The sequence below is a fragment of the Hippocampus bargibanti genome, linkage group LG16, assembly GCF_051943395.1.
Source record: "Hippocampus bargibanti isolate YZ-2025 linkage group LG16, ASM5194339v1, whole genome shotgun sequence".
Lineage (NCBI taxonomy): Eukaryota > Metazoa > Chordata > Actinopteri > Syngnathiformes > Syngnathidae > Hippocampus > Hippocampus bargibanti.
In genome coordinates, this window is record NC_142749.1 from 12,896,866 (window position 1) to 12,911,009 (window position 14,144).

Here is a 14,144-nt window from a genome sequence, read left to right on the forward strand (position 1 = left end):
TCGTGCGCTTGATGTTAACAGTCATGTTTTGGAAAAGCGACCTGCTTAGTTGCACTGTTCAAAAGTTGCGGGATAATGAGCCAATAATGATATGGCGGCTTTTTTTTCTCACAAATAACAACCTCCGCTGTGTGAAATAACAAAAGGAATTGATGAATGCTCCCGGAAATCAGTCAATGGGAGCTTAAATGTCACTTCAGTCGAGCAAACAAATAGTCACAGAGAAGTGGAGAAGGCGATGCGAGCAAGAGCGCAAAACCCGCTCAGTATGTTACCGCGGCACCTGGGGACTTGACAGACCTAACAATTCACCTTGACAGTTCTGATTATATATATTTATGCAAGCAGTGCATAAATAACTTTCCATGTACAATACATGTCCTTGCAGCCTATTGTGTCGGATGTCAGAACTGCAGTCCAAATTGACAATAACAACCCGATGACAGCTGCCGTAAGAGCCTTTGAAAAAAAAGACTTTGTATGGTTCGCATTATGCTGAGGGTAAAATGGAGAGGCTTACCTTCTACTTCTTTCTGGACACCTGCTGGGAAAGGAAGAAAAAAACAGACATATTTATTTTGCTGGCGCTAGGGGAGTACACAGCTGCTTTTTTTTGGATTAATATTGCAGCCACAATATTGGACCGTGTAAACAGGTGACAGTGGACTAACTAAAAGTTAGGAATTTAATTGGTTCCCGTGTGCCTGTTTAACGTTCATAAGTTGAGGTAAAGTTTTCCATTGAAATGAATGGATATGCAATTAATCCATATCAACCTGCAAACAAAATTGTTTTTTATTTTTTTTTACAACTTTGTACTTAACTCATTCACTGACATCCACAAATTTATTCGGGAATTGAAAATATTACAGAGCGCCATTTCCATTCACAAATTAGTTTGGGTTTTGTTTGTCTTTGCTTGTGTGCCGATAAAGTGCTGGCCAGACCTCTGGCAATGTTTTTCCCCTTCCGCTTTTGCCTTTTTTCCATGTGAGCGCTTTGTTCCAGCTTCAGCTGTTGTTAAAGCACTATGCGTATGTATTGCATGATATTTTCGACAGCCACCCCCATTTCGAGCTCAGATAACTCCAGACTTGTATAATTTAGGAATTAACTTTTTTTCTGATGAAAGAAGAGAGTCTAAGGTTCCTTACACTGCATCGAATGGTTATGTAGTCATAAAACTCACCATTCTGTGGGTCCTGGAATTCGAGTGACAATGACAAAAACCCTGGCACTGGAGAGGACACATTTTTGCACATTGTGTGGCAGTGAAAGAGTTAAAAATATGTGGGAAAAAAACACTATTACAAATAAACAAAATAAATAAAAATATCATGCATTAAATTTTTCCCAGTAAGGAGAAGTCCAACCAGTCCTCCATTATGTTAAATTCATGCAATTTTTAAAATGATTCCTATCACGAAATATTAAAATACAGTAAAATCTCGTTATATCGATATCGGTTATATCAATAGTACTGCTAATTACGATACTATTTCTATGAACGCAAGGAGAAAATTTACATGCCGCAGGATCGGATATATCGATAGTCCGGTTATATCGATATTTTTTCCGACTCCCGAGAATATCGATATAACGAGACTTTACTGTATTCTACTCTCTACTTCTACTCTGTTTTTGGGTTTAGTTTGATTTGTGGCAGAACATGTTGAAAACAAGGACGCCATGTTGTTTAAGATAAGATTGACTTCTTTTGCAAATTTTCTATTGTATACTTTTAAGTGAAGGTGGGCTTTCAATTGTTTCTGTTAATTTCCGCAGTGGTGTTTTGCAGTAGTTCCTTGGTAAACAAATGACATCAAGCTGTTGTCACATTACACGTTATTCCGGTAAAGGCACCCCGACCGCTCGCGTCTATTTGACTTCAATCAGTTCGCTTCGCTTTGGTGAATATTCACCAGGCGCGAATGGCGCTGCGGTGTGAAAACAAAAGTGCGATTTTCCTCACCTTCGTGGCAGTAGCTCCCCACGTAGCTGGTGTTGATGCAGTCGCACAGGACCTCCCCCTGGCTGACGGAGCACAGGCCTCCGTTATTGCAGGGAGAGTGCGCCTCGCAGATGTAGTCCATGTCGCTGTGGACCGATTGGCCGTCCAAAAGCACGGGCAGAGCTTCCCCCACTTTCAAATTGGCGATAAGGCCTTCAAACGGCGGCTCGTACTTTACGGTGCTGGACGTCAGGGCGGATAGGCGTACATCAGGCGAGATCCCGCCCACATAGAGGTCACTGGCCACCGCCATCTCTTTCCTCTTGGACTTGACCTCGGCCTCCTTCTCCTCATTGTCCACCAGCAGCTTTGTCTCTCGGTAGTGACGCGAGAGGAGGACGCGGTGCCAGCGCAGGTCGTCGACGCGCGTTTCCGTGTGGAGGGAGGCCGGCTCGGCGCAGTGGATGGCGAAGCGCAGCTGCAGCCTCCCATCGGATAGGAGGAGCTCCAGGAAGTCACAGTCGCCGCCGTCGTCCAGGTAGAGCACCAGAGCTTTGCTGATATTGGTCTTCAAGATGAAGCTAAGTTCTGCCGTCGCCTTGGCGTCCCACTGTCCATAGCGCGTCCACTGACCCGGAACGCCTTCATATTCCAACGCTTTTACCGTTAGCACCAAATGAACTAAAAACAACAACCAGGGGGCTTTGTTGTGACACGTGGCCATTTTGGTTAGCGTCTACAAGCTAATGCATATGCATCTAATGCAAAGGGAGAAAAGAGGGAGAGCTTAGTGTCTTTCAAAGGCCAAAATCACCTCAATTTTTACATGCACTGTTTTGCTTTAGCCTTGACTGTCTATCCGGATTCTGTTTGCCATCGTTCGGCATAGGACAGAAAGACAACAAATATCACAAGCGAGCCACAAGACCGTGCGCTTCCTCGTCTTCGCCATCCAGCGTCTTGGCCTCCATCCAGCGCAGCTTCAGTCAATTCTTTTTGCGTCAACTAGGACCACAGCCAAGGTGGCGCTGTTTGCCCCTTTCAGGCTAACAGCATCCTAGGACAAAGGACAAAAAGGAGAAGAGAAAAGGATTCGTCATCATTATCACGTGTCATCGTGAAATCACTTTGAAATCCATCACTTGCATGCAGAGTCCGGATGGGCATAATGTATAAATCGATTGATTGCGTGAAATGGATAGTTGGTTAATCATGTCTGAAAGGAATTGAAGCAAAACGAAATGCAAAACCCAGGTTGGCATACATGCACTGCAAAAATGGAGCTAAAGAAACAGCAAGGAAAAAGATCATTAATATTTAACCAATTTTCCAGTTAATTTATACAGTAAAATTCAATCCAAATCCAAAAAATGCAAATATAGCAAACCTACAAAACTACCACTGAGGTCTTAAAATGTGTGCACTGGTTTAATAAACATACAGATAATACCCAGACATTGAGAATTGCGGCCTTTCCTGAACAGCTCTGGGGTTGATTGTGTTTTTTTGCAGAGCGGCGATGCATAAGTGAAACTGTCCCGGCTTAGAATTGAAGTGGATTTTCATGGTACAGGAGATGAGACAATCTCTTTTTGTCAATGGATGCTACAGCTTCATGTTTGCTTTAAACATGTAGCTTGTAGCAAACGTGCACATTCAACCATAACATCCCTGATCCACTGGTGAAAATGATGCTTTGATACTCTCCTCTTTCATCTAGAACGGCTTCATGCTACAATGAGGGTGCAGAAAGTGCTTAACATTGAATGACTGTCTGTGTCCTTTGTGTTGTGTCACGTTATTTGTTCATTTTTGTTTTGTTTTTGACTTCAACATGGCGCCGCGAGAGTGGCTGCCATTACATTATTTTGTTTTTGCTGCTGTGAAATGTAAATTTCTCTATTGTGAGATGAATACATGCTCATATAATCTAATCTTCCTTCGTTGAGGCTAAATGCACTCATTACCACTAATATCAACAGAAAGTTATAATACCCAATTAGGATTTTCACTTCAAAGAAATGTCTTCCCGACATAAATTATCTAGACCAGAAAAAAGGTCCTGTCAGACAAACAACAATCATGTTTTGTCTTGATTTGAGAGATTTCATCAGGAAAAAAAAAAAAAAAACAAACCTCTGGGTCATTTGACTAAATAACTCACATGAGTTCAGAACATTCCAAAGAGGGGGGAACGGGGAAACCCAATAGAGTATACAAAATAATTCCTATCCTCAAGGTAATCCCAAAGATGATCAAGAAACAGTGAAACATGCCTATTACAAATATTTCGGCTTGCCGATGATGAAATCAGTGAATGCCAATTTAAGCCGGAAGGCATCGAAAATAATCATTCATACCGATGCCGAATTTCCTCCAGATTGAAAGGGAACTCAGTGTAATGGGATCATATATTCAGGCACAACCACCAGATCCGAAAAGCGGCGTAAGCTTCAGAATGATCTAATTCTTCACATTGTGTTAGAAACTGGGCCAATTTTACTTGGACGTGTTTTAACATAACCGTGTCTAACATTAATCTTTCTAACGTGTTCGTATCCAGGCGATTCCGCTAATTACAAGCGATTGGCTTTTCCACTGTGAATTATTTGTAAAATGTAAATGGACGTGTCCAAGACTCGCAAAGTTGCGTGCGAATAAACAAACTGTCAGACACGAGCTGGCGGAGGGCCAGGAAATTAGCTCTTAAATTATCCCTTCAATTTTCGTACAACTTATGTTCGGTTCATCAAAGGGTTGGAAACTACCCGAGCTGACTTTGGGCTGAAGGCCTTGTCCACGCTGAATTGGGTGCCGGGGAATTGCAGGGTACATAAACAAACAACTGCACAGTAAATATATTTCACATTAGCAAACAAACATTAAGTTCGTCTTTTGGACTCCCCCCATCGAAGTCAGATGTGTCACTGTTTTTGCAGCTTCCACTCTATCGCGTAAGGCACCATTGTGGAATAGCGAGTGGAAATTAACTCATTCACTGCCAGACTATGTGCAAAAATGTGTCCACTCCAGTGCCAGGGTTTTTGTCATTTTCACGCAAATTGCAGGACCCACAGATTACTCAGTTTGAGGACTACATAAACATTCAATGCAGCGTAGCAAACCTTAGACCCTCGTCTTTCATCAGAAAGTTAATTCCTAAATTATATGGGTATGGAGTTATATGAGCTTGAAATAAGGGCGGCAGTAGAAAAGACAATACAATGCATATATATATTGATTTATATACTGTATTTTCTGCACTATAAGGTGCACCTAAACGAAAATTGTTTTCAAAAGCTGACCATCCGCCTCATAATATGTATGGAAAACATTTTAAAATACAGTAAAGTCTCGATATAACTGGACTATCGATATATGCGATCCTGCGTGCATGTAATTTTGTCCTTGAGTTCATATAAATAGTATCGTAATAAGCAGTACTATCGATATAACAGATATCGATATAACGAGACTTTACTGTATGTGCATTCATTGAAGGTATATAATGCGGTGCACCTAATGTATGGAAACATTTATAGTCCAGATAATACTGTAGCGCTTTAACCGCTGAAGCTGTAACAAAGCGCTAACATGGACGAAATGGAAATGCTGCCCCCTTGTGGAAGGGGAAACAATATTTCCAGAGGTCTGACCAGCGCTTTATCGGCACCAGCCTCAAGAAAAACAAAAAAGGAAAGAATTCGGGAATGCTTTTCAAGTCCCGAATAAATTCGAGAATAGCAGTTAATGAGTTAATGAGCCAAATTGCCGGTTTGCGACGTAGTAACGCAAATGGAACGCCCCTTTAGTGTTCGGGGATAGTGAGAAGCACATCTAATTATCGGAACGTGTGGAGCCGCATCACAGGCAAGGCACAGTGCTACGTTGCTCAATCGTGTCACAAAGGCGTTTTTTTTCCCCCTTCGTTGTGTCGATTTGACAGAGAGGCAGTGAGACAGGGGCTTGTGTCTCTGAGGAGTGAAAACATCCTTTCCATTAAAACCTTCAGTGCTGCTCGTTGCACTTGTTTTCATGGAGAAACGTTTCAGGGTTTGGGTAAAACCGCGGTGATGCTCGCGTGCAGGCGTTTTCCCAAGTGAGAATTTGTTTACAAGATTGCTATTTCATTTCACCTTTCAAACCAGAAAAGCACTTGAGAGAATAGGCGGCCGCCAAGTCCGCATTGTGTTTTTGTGTGACCACACTGTGGTCGTCTCAGTTTGTGCAATTAGCAACGTCCGCTTTGGCAGTCAAATTCAGATGTGCACCTAAATTGAAAGTAATTGGAAGGTGAAAGTAAATAGCTGCTTAATTTGACACATCATACAGAAAAGCTTCGCAAACTGTAATGAAAAAAAAGCTCTCAAATGCTGTGGGTGTGTCCATTCAAAGTTTGAAAACACACATCGCGAAAAAGTGCATGCTAACTCCAAATATGTTGCAGAGACGAAAATATAGCCACTTACACTCATTCAATGCCAGATGATGTGTAAAAATGTGTCCGCGTCATTGCCAGGGTTTTTGTCATTTTCACTCAAATCGCAGAATATTGAGTGTTAGGACTACATAAACATTCAGTGTAGGGTTCTTGTCATTGTCACTCGAATTCCAGGACCTACAGAATAAAGAGTTTTAGGACTACATCAACATTCAATGCAGCGGAAGAAACCTTACTATCTTCTTTCGTCAGAAGAAGAGTTAATTCCTAAATTATATGGGTCTGGAATTATCTGAGATTGAAATGGGGGCGGCTATCCAAAATACAAAACAATACATGTTGGTTTATAAGGCGCTGAAGGGGAAATAAAGTGCTAACACGGACAAAAGGAAAATTCTGCCCCCTCGTGGAAGGGAAAAACATTGCCAGAGCTCTGACCAGTGCTTTACTGGCGCCCCTCCGCAAGAAAAAAACAAAACCCGGACAAATTCGGGAATGGCGCTCCATGTCACACTTTCCAATTCCCAAATGCATTTGGGATTGGCAGCGAATGATTTAAGTTGCGTACATGCCAGCTCACGTGCTAACAGGAAAGCCAAAACTATTGCGTAATTTCACCAAATGACCATGTGCACCAAACGACCACAAATATCAATGGCCAAAACTGAAATGGTGACAGCCGTACATTTTCAACAATTATCTTTCAACATATGTATTGTCCGTTAAAGAAATTTATAGAGCCTTAATGGCAATTTGATCATCTCAAATTCCACCGCAACGCAACACGACAGAAAAAAAAGTCAGCGGGGAAAACAAACAATCCATTTTGCACTTGGAGCTAATAAACGCTCGAAATGGGGGCTGATTGGCCCTGTCATTTTTTTTTGGGCAAACTCGATTGAAATCTGCCCTCCTCATGAGGCTGCCGGTTTGTATAAACAAACAGATTTATTTTAAGTCAGAAATAGTTGTTGTTGAATGTTAAACTGATTTTATTTTTTTATTTTATTTTCCCCAAAACCCCCTTCAACAGAGCGCATAAGTAAAAAGCATCTCCAGCAGAGCTGGCCCATTTTCATTTCCGCACACAGAGAGAAATATATGATACGTTTGAGTCAGCGGGGAATTACGGCCACTGTTGGGGGGCGCCGCTGATCTAGAACTGCCACATTCGGGTTTGCTCACATTTGGCGACGTTGCGAGAAAAAAAAAATGCATATCACAGGAGGCAAATCAAAGCTGCTCCTGGCGGGAAGAAAACCCTTCAGATGGACGCCTCTATCATGGGAATAGATGCATCCCGCAAGGTCAGACAAAGTGACTCGCTCCTCAAAAGATGAATTGCAATTTTCCCAAGGTCAGCTACAGAGGATGAAATGAGAGTGCGTCCCTGTTGCATCGACACGGTTAGACTCCGCCTTGTTTTCATCTTGACAAAGAACATATAGTGGTACCTTGGCTTACGAACTTAATTGGTTCCCAGACTGTGTGTAAGGCGAAAAGTATGTATCCCAAAAAAAAATAATTTCCCATAGGAAACCATTAAAATGAGAATAATCCGTTCCCAAGTCCCCATAAAACACAATGTTCTACTTTCTAATTTTCTAAGCCTTAAAACTACACAAAATATACCTTATTTTATGTATAATAAATGTGCTATGGTATTCTAATTAGAGATAAACTGTACTGTATAATAAAGAGATTTTATTTACCTTTGTGATGGTCGTTGATGGCTTGATGGAATGGAGTCATCAGATTTAAACACTTGATGAGGAACGTAGCCTTGTTCTTTCACCATCTTGAGGAATGATCCCTTGTAGGTGCTTTCTCTGCGATACTTTTACCTAGTTCCTCATCAAATGTGTTCTGTTTAGCTGAGTTGATAGCTTTTTGCATCAAGTCTACAGATGGCTTGCGCAGGTTGTTTGTGGAGCCTGATTGATGGGATATTTTAACCTTGCAGTCTACACTCTGCCTTTGAAATATCAAAGTTGAAACGAGTCCAAATTTCACTGTTTTCTGTATCCATTTTGTCACTCCCTCTTTGTCGTCTGCCTGTCTCTAATGTTTGACCGCCCCCCTCACTGCTGCGTTCTTGACCAATCACGTGGCTGTAACCAAAGACTGGGGGCGGGGAATTGAGGACAAAAGCAATCGGCTGCCATTTTTTTTTTTTTTTGGAGAACGGCCTCACTGTCTCTACACCGCCCCTCACTGCTGCGTTCTTGACCAATCACGTGGCTGTAACCAAAGACTGAGGGCGTGAAATAGAGGGCAAAAACAATCAGCTGCCATTTTGTTGTTAGGAGAACGGGCTCGTTCGCGAACGACACATCACTCATTGTGGCAGCTCCGTGTGTATCACGAAAAATAGTACGTATGCCAAGGTAAAATTGTCATAAATTTAACATTCGTAAACTGAAAAGTTCGTAAGCCAAGGGGTTCGTAAACCGAGGTATCACTGTATTTGTGCTTCTCTGTGGGGTGCGCTAGGCTTTTGGCTTCACTATGACCTTCATCCGCAGCAATATGTCTCAGTGCGCATCATAACGTGGGTCGAGATGTTCTCGAGAAGGTTGCAATGATAGCAAATAAACACGGGCGAGGCGTATTTCACGAGTGGAATGGGACAGAGGCGATCTATGTTCTGCGGAGGTGTAAATAATTGGTGCGATGTGGCTAGAGAGAAGAGGGAAAATGGCGTCTTGTCTTTTGGCGAACAAATATGCCCCGCTTTGTTGAGCAGAAATGCTGGTACTGTTGGACAGTCTGTGGCTGGATGGATGCATGGCTTGAGGAACCCACGATGGCAAGAAAGGAGCGTCAGCGTATACCACCAATTCTGTTGGATTAACCCCAACAAATGCTTATGTGGAACTGTCGTGGCTTGGAATTAAAGCAGATTTGAGAGGAGACGTGAGACAGTCTGTTTTCGTCAATGGATGCTACAGCTTCGTGTTTGCTTTCAACATTTAACTTGCAGCAGACGTGCACATTTCATCATGACGTCCATGATGCACTGGTGAAAATGAGGCTTTGATCCTTTCCTCTATCATCTAGAACTACTTCATACAACAAAGAGGGTACAGAAAGTGCTTAAGACTGAAGGACTCTCTGTATCTTTGTGTTGTCATATTAATTGTTATTAAATTTTTTTTTATTTCACTTCAAGATGACACCGCAAGAGTATTTTGTTTTTCCTACTTCTTCCTTTCCTTTCCTCTTCCTTTCATAAATTTGCTGCTGTGAAATGTAAATTTCTCCACTGCGAAACTAATAAAGGCTAATTCAATGAAGCATATGGGTGGCCATTTTGGCCGTCTTCGATGAGGAGGTGGGAGGGGGCGGGGTTTGGTGTAATCACCAAATCAATTGTGGTTGTATGGAGGCAACATTTGCCTTTACAGCAAATTGTTTTTTCTACTTCTTCCTTTCCTTTCCTCTTTGTTTCATAACTTTGCTGCTGTAAAATGTAAATTTCTCCACTGCGAGACTAATAAAGGCTAATCTAATCTAATTGAATGCAACAACCTCACTGGGTGGGACTTTTTGCTTTAAAAAGCAATATGACAAAACAGCATAAAATCAGAACGAGACTCAGTGGACTAGAGGAGATAAAGTCAAGAAAAATTGGGCCGTGTCATATTGGCATTACTTTCTGTACGTTTTTACTGTACACCTCCACAAAGTTTGACAAAAATCGAGCAATCCTCGCTGGTCATCTCACCGAAGTAATCCTCCCTGCAATCTGTGCATTTGTGTGCTTGGCAGAGAAAGGAAGTTGTAATTTCATTTCAAAACATTTAATAGAGTCTGTCATCGAAAAAAAAAAAGATAAAAAAGAAAGAAAAACAATTGATCCTGAAAACAGCATCATGAGAAAACAAAGCCGGGAAGCTGTTTTGTCATTTGAGCCATGGAAGCCCTTTGAAGATTTCATTCTGGCAACATATTTACCCAGCTAAAGATGATTTCAAGAGAAAGGGAAAAAACACACCCACGCAATTCTTATTTGCAGAAATATGCCCCAGGCTGATACTGAATCTGTCAATTTCGTTCTTTTTTTTTTTTTTTTTTTTATAAACGCTGTCAAAAGAGAACAAATGCTCGGACATCACTTCTCTTTATGATACTTTAGTCGAGTCAACGCGCTAAAACGTGAGCAGTGCGTATTGACAGTCAGATATTTACCAGAACCATTCTGCTTTGTCTGACACAATACCGAATTGCACAAAATAACAAAAATATGATTTATCGATCATGTGGCTCTGACAGTTCTTATATACTGTATTTTGCATTTTAGAATTTTCAGTGAGTTATCATATTTGAGGTCCCTTCTTTGTGGAACCCTCATAACCCCTCTTGTGTCATTCGCACATTTTTTTGTTTGCGGTAATTGTTTTTACAATTCCCCTTATATTATTTTTTTGAACCTCTTACCATATTTTTCGGTGTATAAGGCGCACCTAAAAGCCGTAATTTTCATCAAACAATGACCCTACGCCTTATACGCAGGTCTGCCTTATATGTGAAGTAATATTGGGCCGCAACAGGTCGACTGTCAGCAGCCAACGACTCCATTTCCCCCTGGAGAAGAAGTATTGCGTAACCCCAGTGTGTACTGTAGCGCTTTATAACGTGGTGTGCCTTATATTTGGAAAACGTTTTTTATATTTCTATATCATTATTTCATCGAAGGCGTACCTTATAGTCCCATGCGCCTTATATATGGAAAAAGTTTACAAATACATCAATTGGGGGTGCGCCTTTTACTCCGGTGCGCCTTTTACTCCAGAAAATATGGTAATATTGAGCCGCAACAGGTCTCGCAACTACTGTCAGCAGTCATCGACTCCCTCCCCCCCAACTCAATTTCTGCCCTCCCCCATGTAGGTGTAGTCATGCGTAACCCCAGTCTCTACTGTAGTGCTTTATGTTGTGTGCCTTATATTCGGAAAACTTTTATCTATTTCTACATTGTATTTGGAAAACATTTTTCATTATTTGAAGGTGCGCCTTATAGTCCGGTGCGCCTTATATATAGAAAAAGTTTGAAAATACAACGTTCGTTGGGGGTGTGCCTTATACTCCGGTGCGCCTTATACACTGGAAAAGACTGTAATCGTGTCATTCTCTTCATAGTGATGGCAGCAATACTGGAACACATTCCACCTATTTTTTTTACACTTGCAATCGGTATTCGGGTCAAGGGTGAACTTGGTCCAATCCCATCTGAGCTATTGCACTTGCAAGCCAATCATGAAGGCAAATAACGTTTCACACATGGGCTAATTTAGAGTCTTCAATTAACCTGACAACCGTACTTTGGAAATGTGCGAAGGAACCGGAGTACCTGGGGGAAACAAGTGTAGGTGCAGTCTGGGAAGGAAAAAACAAACAAATTCACACAGGAAGACTAAAAAAACAAAATCGAATAATGTGTTTTTAATCATGTTTGTATGTCGTAATTAATCGTGAGCTTCCTGTTTTTTTTTCTTTTTTCACTCCATACATCAATGATATAGCAATACTAGTGACGGACCGTCAGTGACCGGGTCAGAAATCTACCTGGACGCCTTCACAATCAGTTCTGCAGGCCATGTTGCATCAACTGTGGCCATCAAACTGTTGCTCTAACCAATCAAATTTCGAGTTGGCTACCCAGAAGGGGTACCAAGGCCTAATTGAAGGCATTGATCAACGTCAGTTTTCGCAAACTTTGATGGGCTAGTCTCTAGCCAATATAAGGAAAGAGTGGTCCAAAAGTCCAACATTTTGTAAATTGCGCGTCAACTTTGATGACTTCATTGGCATTTTGTCCCTAGACTCACAAATACGGATACAAGTTTCCCTGGCTGTTGCCTGCACATTCCGCGAAAAGTAGTAAGCGGCTGTTGAAGAACCATCTGAGCGGTGTACACTTTGTTTTGTCATCTGCAGCTTTGCGGTGCAATATTTCAAAAGACTGCATCATTTGCTCTGCGTGGTTATTGGGCCCCAAACAGTTTAGCGCCACACTTTTCACTCATCAATTTTCCCCATAGAGGAGCAGCGGAGGTTGATTACGCAGCCGTCCTTTAAATGAAGGCTGCAAGACGATGAAAGCAATTACAATGCGCCTATAGAGGTGAAACCGGCAGAGCAGACGCGCTAATGGCATCAAGGAGACGGCAAAGCTTCAACCAGGCAAGTAAAAGATCCAAGTTTGCAACATCGTTAGGGCATTGATTTGTAAGCCACAGGCCATTTCTGCTATCAAACTTTCATATTGATAAAGTTATTTTCTAAGTCACTACTTTTTGAAACAATCAAGGCGTGGAGGATGACATTGTAGTGGGTGTGGACATGAATCGAGCAAGGTGAATGTCATTCTGAATCCAGTTTACGTTTCAGACAGAGCTGTTAATCGTTTGTCCACTGAGGGCAGCTAGTTCTTGTTTAAATGATCTATAAATTATAGATGAGTCTAATTTGCAAAAAAAAATACATCAAGAGAATCCTCCCTCTAGAAGCGTAACGATAGAATCAATTATGGTAATCAATAAGAAAATATTGCCATATGCATTTACTGCGGAAAATAATGAGTCGATGGGGGCATTTTCTGACATGTTTCAGACCAAAGCAGCAAGTGAAATCTTCCAACTGAATCCTTCCTTCCTTCCTTCCGATTGACCTTCCTTCCTTCCTTCCGACCGACCGCCCAACTGAATCCTTCCTTCTGACCGACGGACCAACTGACGGACCGACCAACGGACTGACCGACCGATCGACCAACTGAATCCTTCCTTCCGACCCACTGACCAAATGAATCCTTGCTTTCAACCGACGGGATCCTTCCTTACAACCGACCGACGGAATCCTTCCTTCCGACTGACTGACACCTTCCTTCCGACCGACCGACTGAATGCTTCCAACCGACCGAATCCTTCCGACTGACCAACCGACTGAATCCTTCCTTGTGACCGACCGACTGACTCCTTCCTTCCGACCTACCGACTGAATCCTTCCTTTCAACCGACGGGATCCTTCCTTCCGACCGACCGACTACATCCTTCCAACCGACCAACCGACTGAATCCTTCCTTCCGACCGACTGACTGAATCCTTCCTTACAACCGACCGACGGAATCCTTCCTTCCGACTGACTGACACCTTCCTTCCGACCGACCGACTGAATGCTTCCAACCGACCGAATCCTTCCGACTGACCAACCGACTGAATCCTTCCGTCCGACCGACCGACTGACTCCTTCCTTCCGACCTACCGACTGAATCCTTCCTTTCAACCGACGGGATCCTTCCTTCCGACCGACCGACGGAATCCTTCCTTCCGACTGACCGACTACATCTTCCAACCGACCGACTGAATCCTTTATTCCGACCGACCGACTACATCCTTCCAACCGACCAACCGACTGAATCCTTCCTTCCGACCGACCGACTGAATCCTTCCTTACAACCGACCGACTGAATCCTTCCTTCCGACCGACCGACTGAATGCTTCCAACCGACCGAATCCTTCCGACTGACCAACCGACTGAATCCTTCCTTCCGACCGACCGACTGAATCCTTCCTTACAACCGTCCGACGGAATCCTTCCGAGCGACCGACCGAATCCTTGCGACTAACTGATTCCTTCCGACTGACCGACAAATTCAAACTGCAAAAAACGTCTGAAATCCGATTCACAGATTACGGTGAGAGACAAAATAATCAAGGCCAATCACCAATTCACATAATTGTTCGTCACAAC

At 42.5% G+C, this 14,144-nt stretch overlaps 1 protein-coding gene across 11 annotated transcripts in view; it reads right to left on the minus strand.

Annotated features, from left to right (window-relative positions):
* LOC148886521 (neurexin-2-like) overlaps positions 1–14,144 on the minus strand; it is a 162,500-nt gene that overhangs the window by 128,951 nt on the left and 19,405 nt on the right. For 8 of the 11 annotated variants that reach the window (XM_089016454.1, XM_089016450.1, XM_089016453.1 and 5 more), the window contains exons 2-3: positions 1,973–3,008; positions 521–544 (exon numbers count right to left, since the gene is read on the minus strand). In XM_089016454.1, the coding sequence (XP_088872580.1) occupies positions 521–544; positions 1,973–2,675 (727 nt within the window). In that variant the 5' untranslated portion in view covers positions 2,676–3,008. The remainder of the gene's footprint in view (positions 1–520; positions 545–1,972; positions 3,009–14,144) is intronic. The other 3 variants (XM_089016455.1, XM_089016452.1, XM_089016449.1) reach the window with 1 other exon arrangement.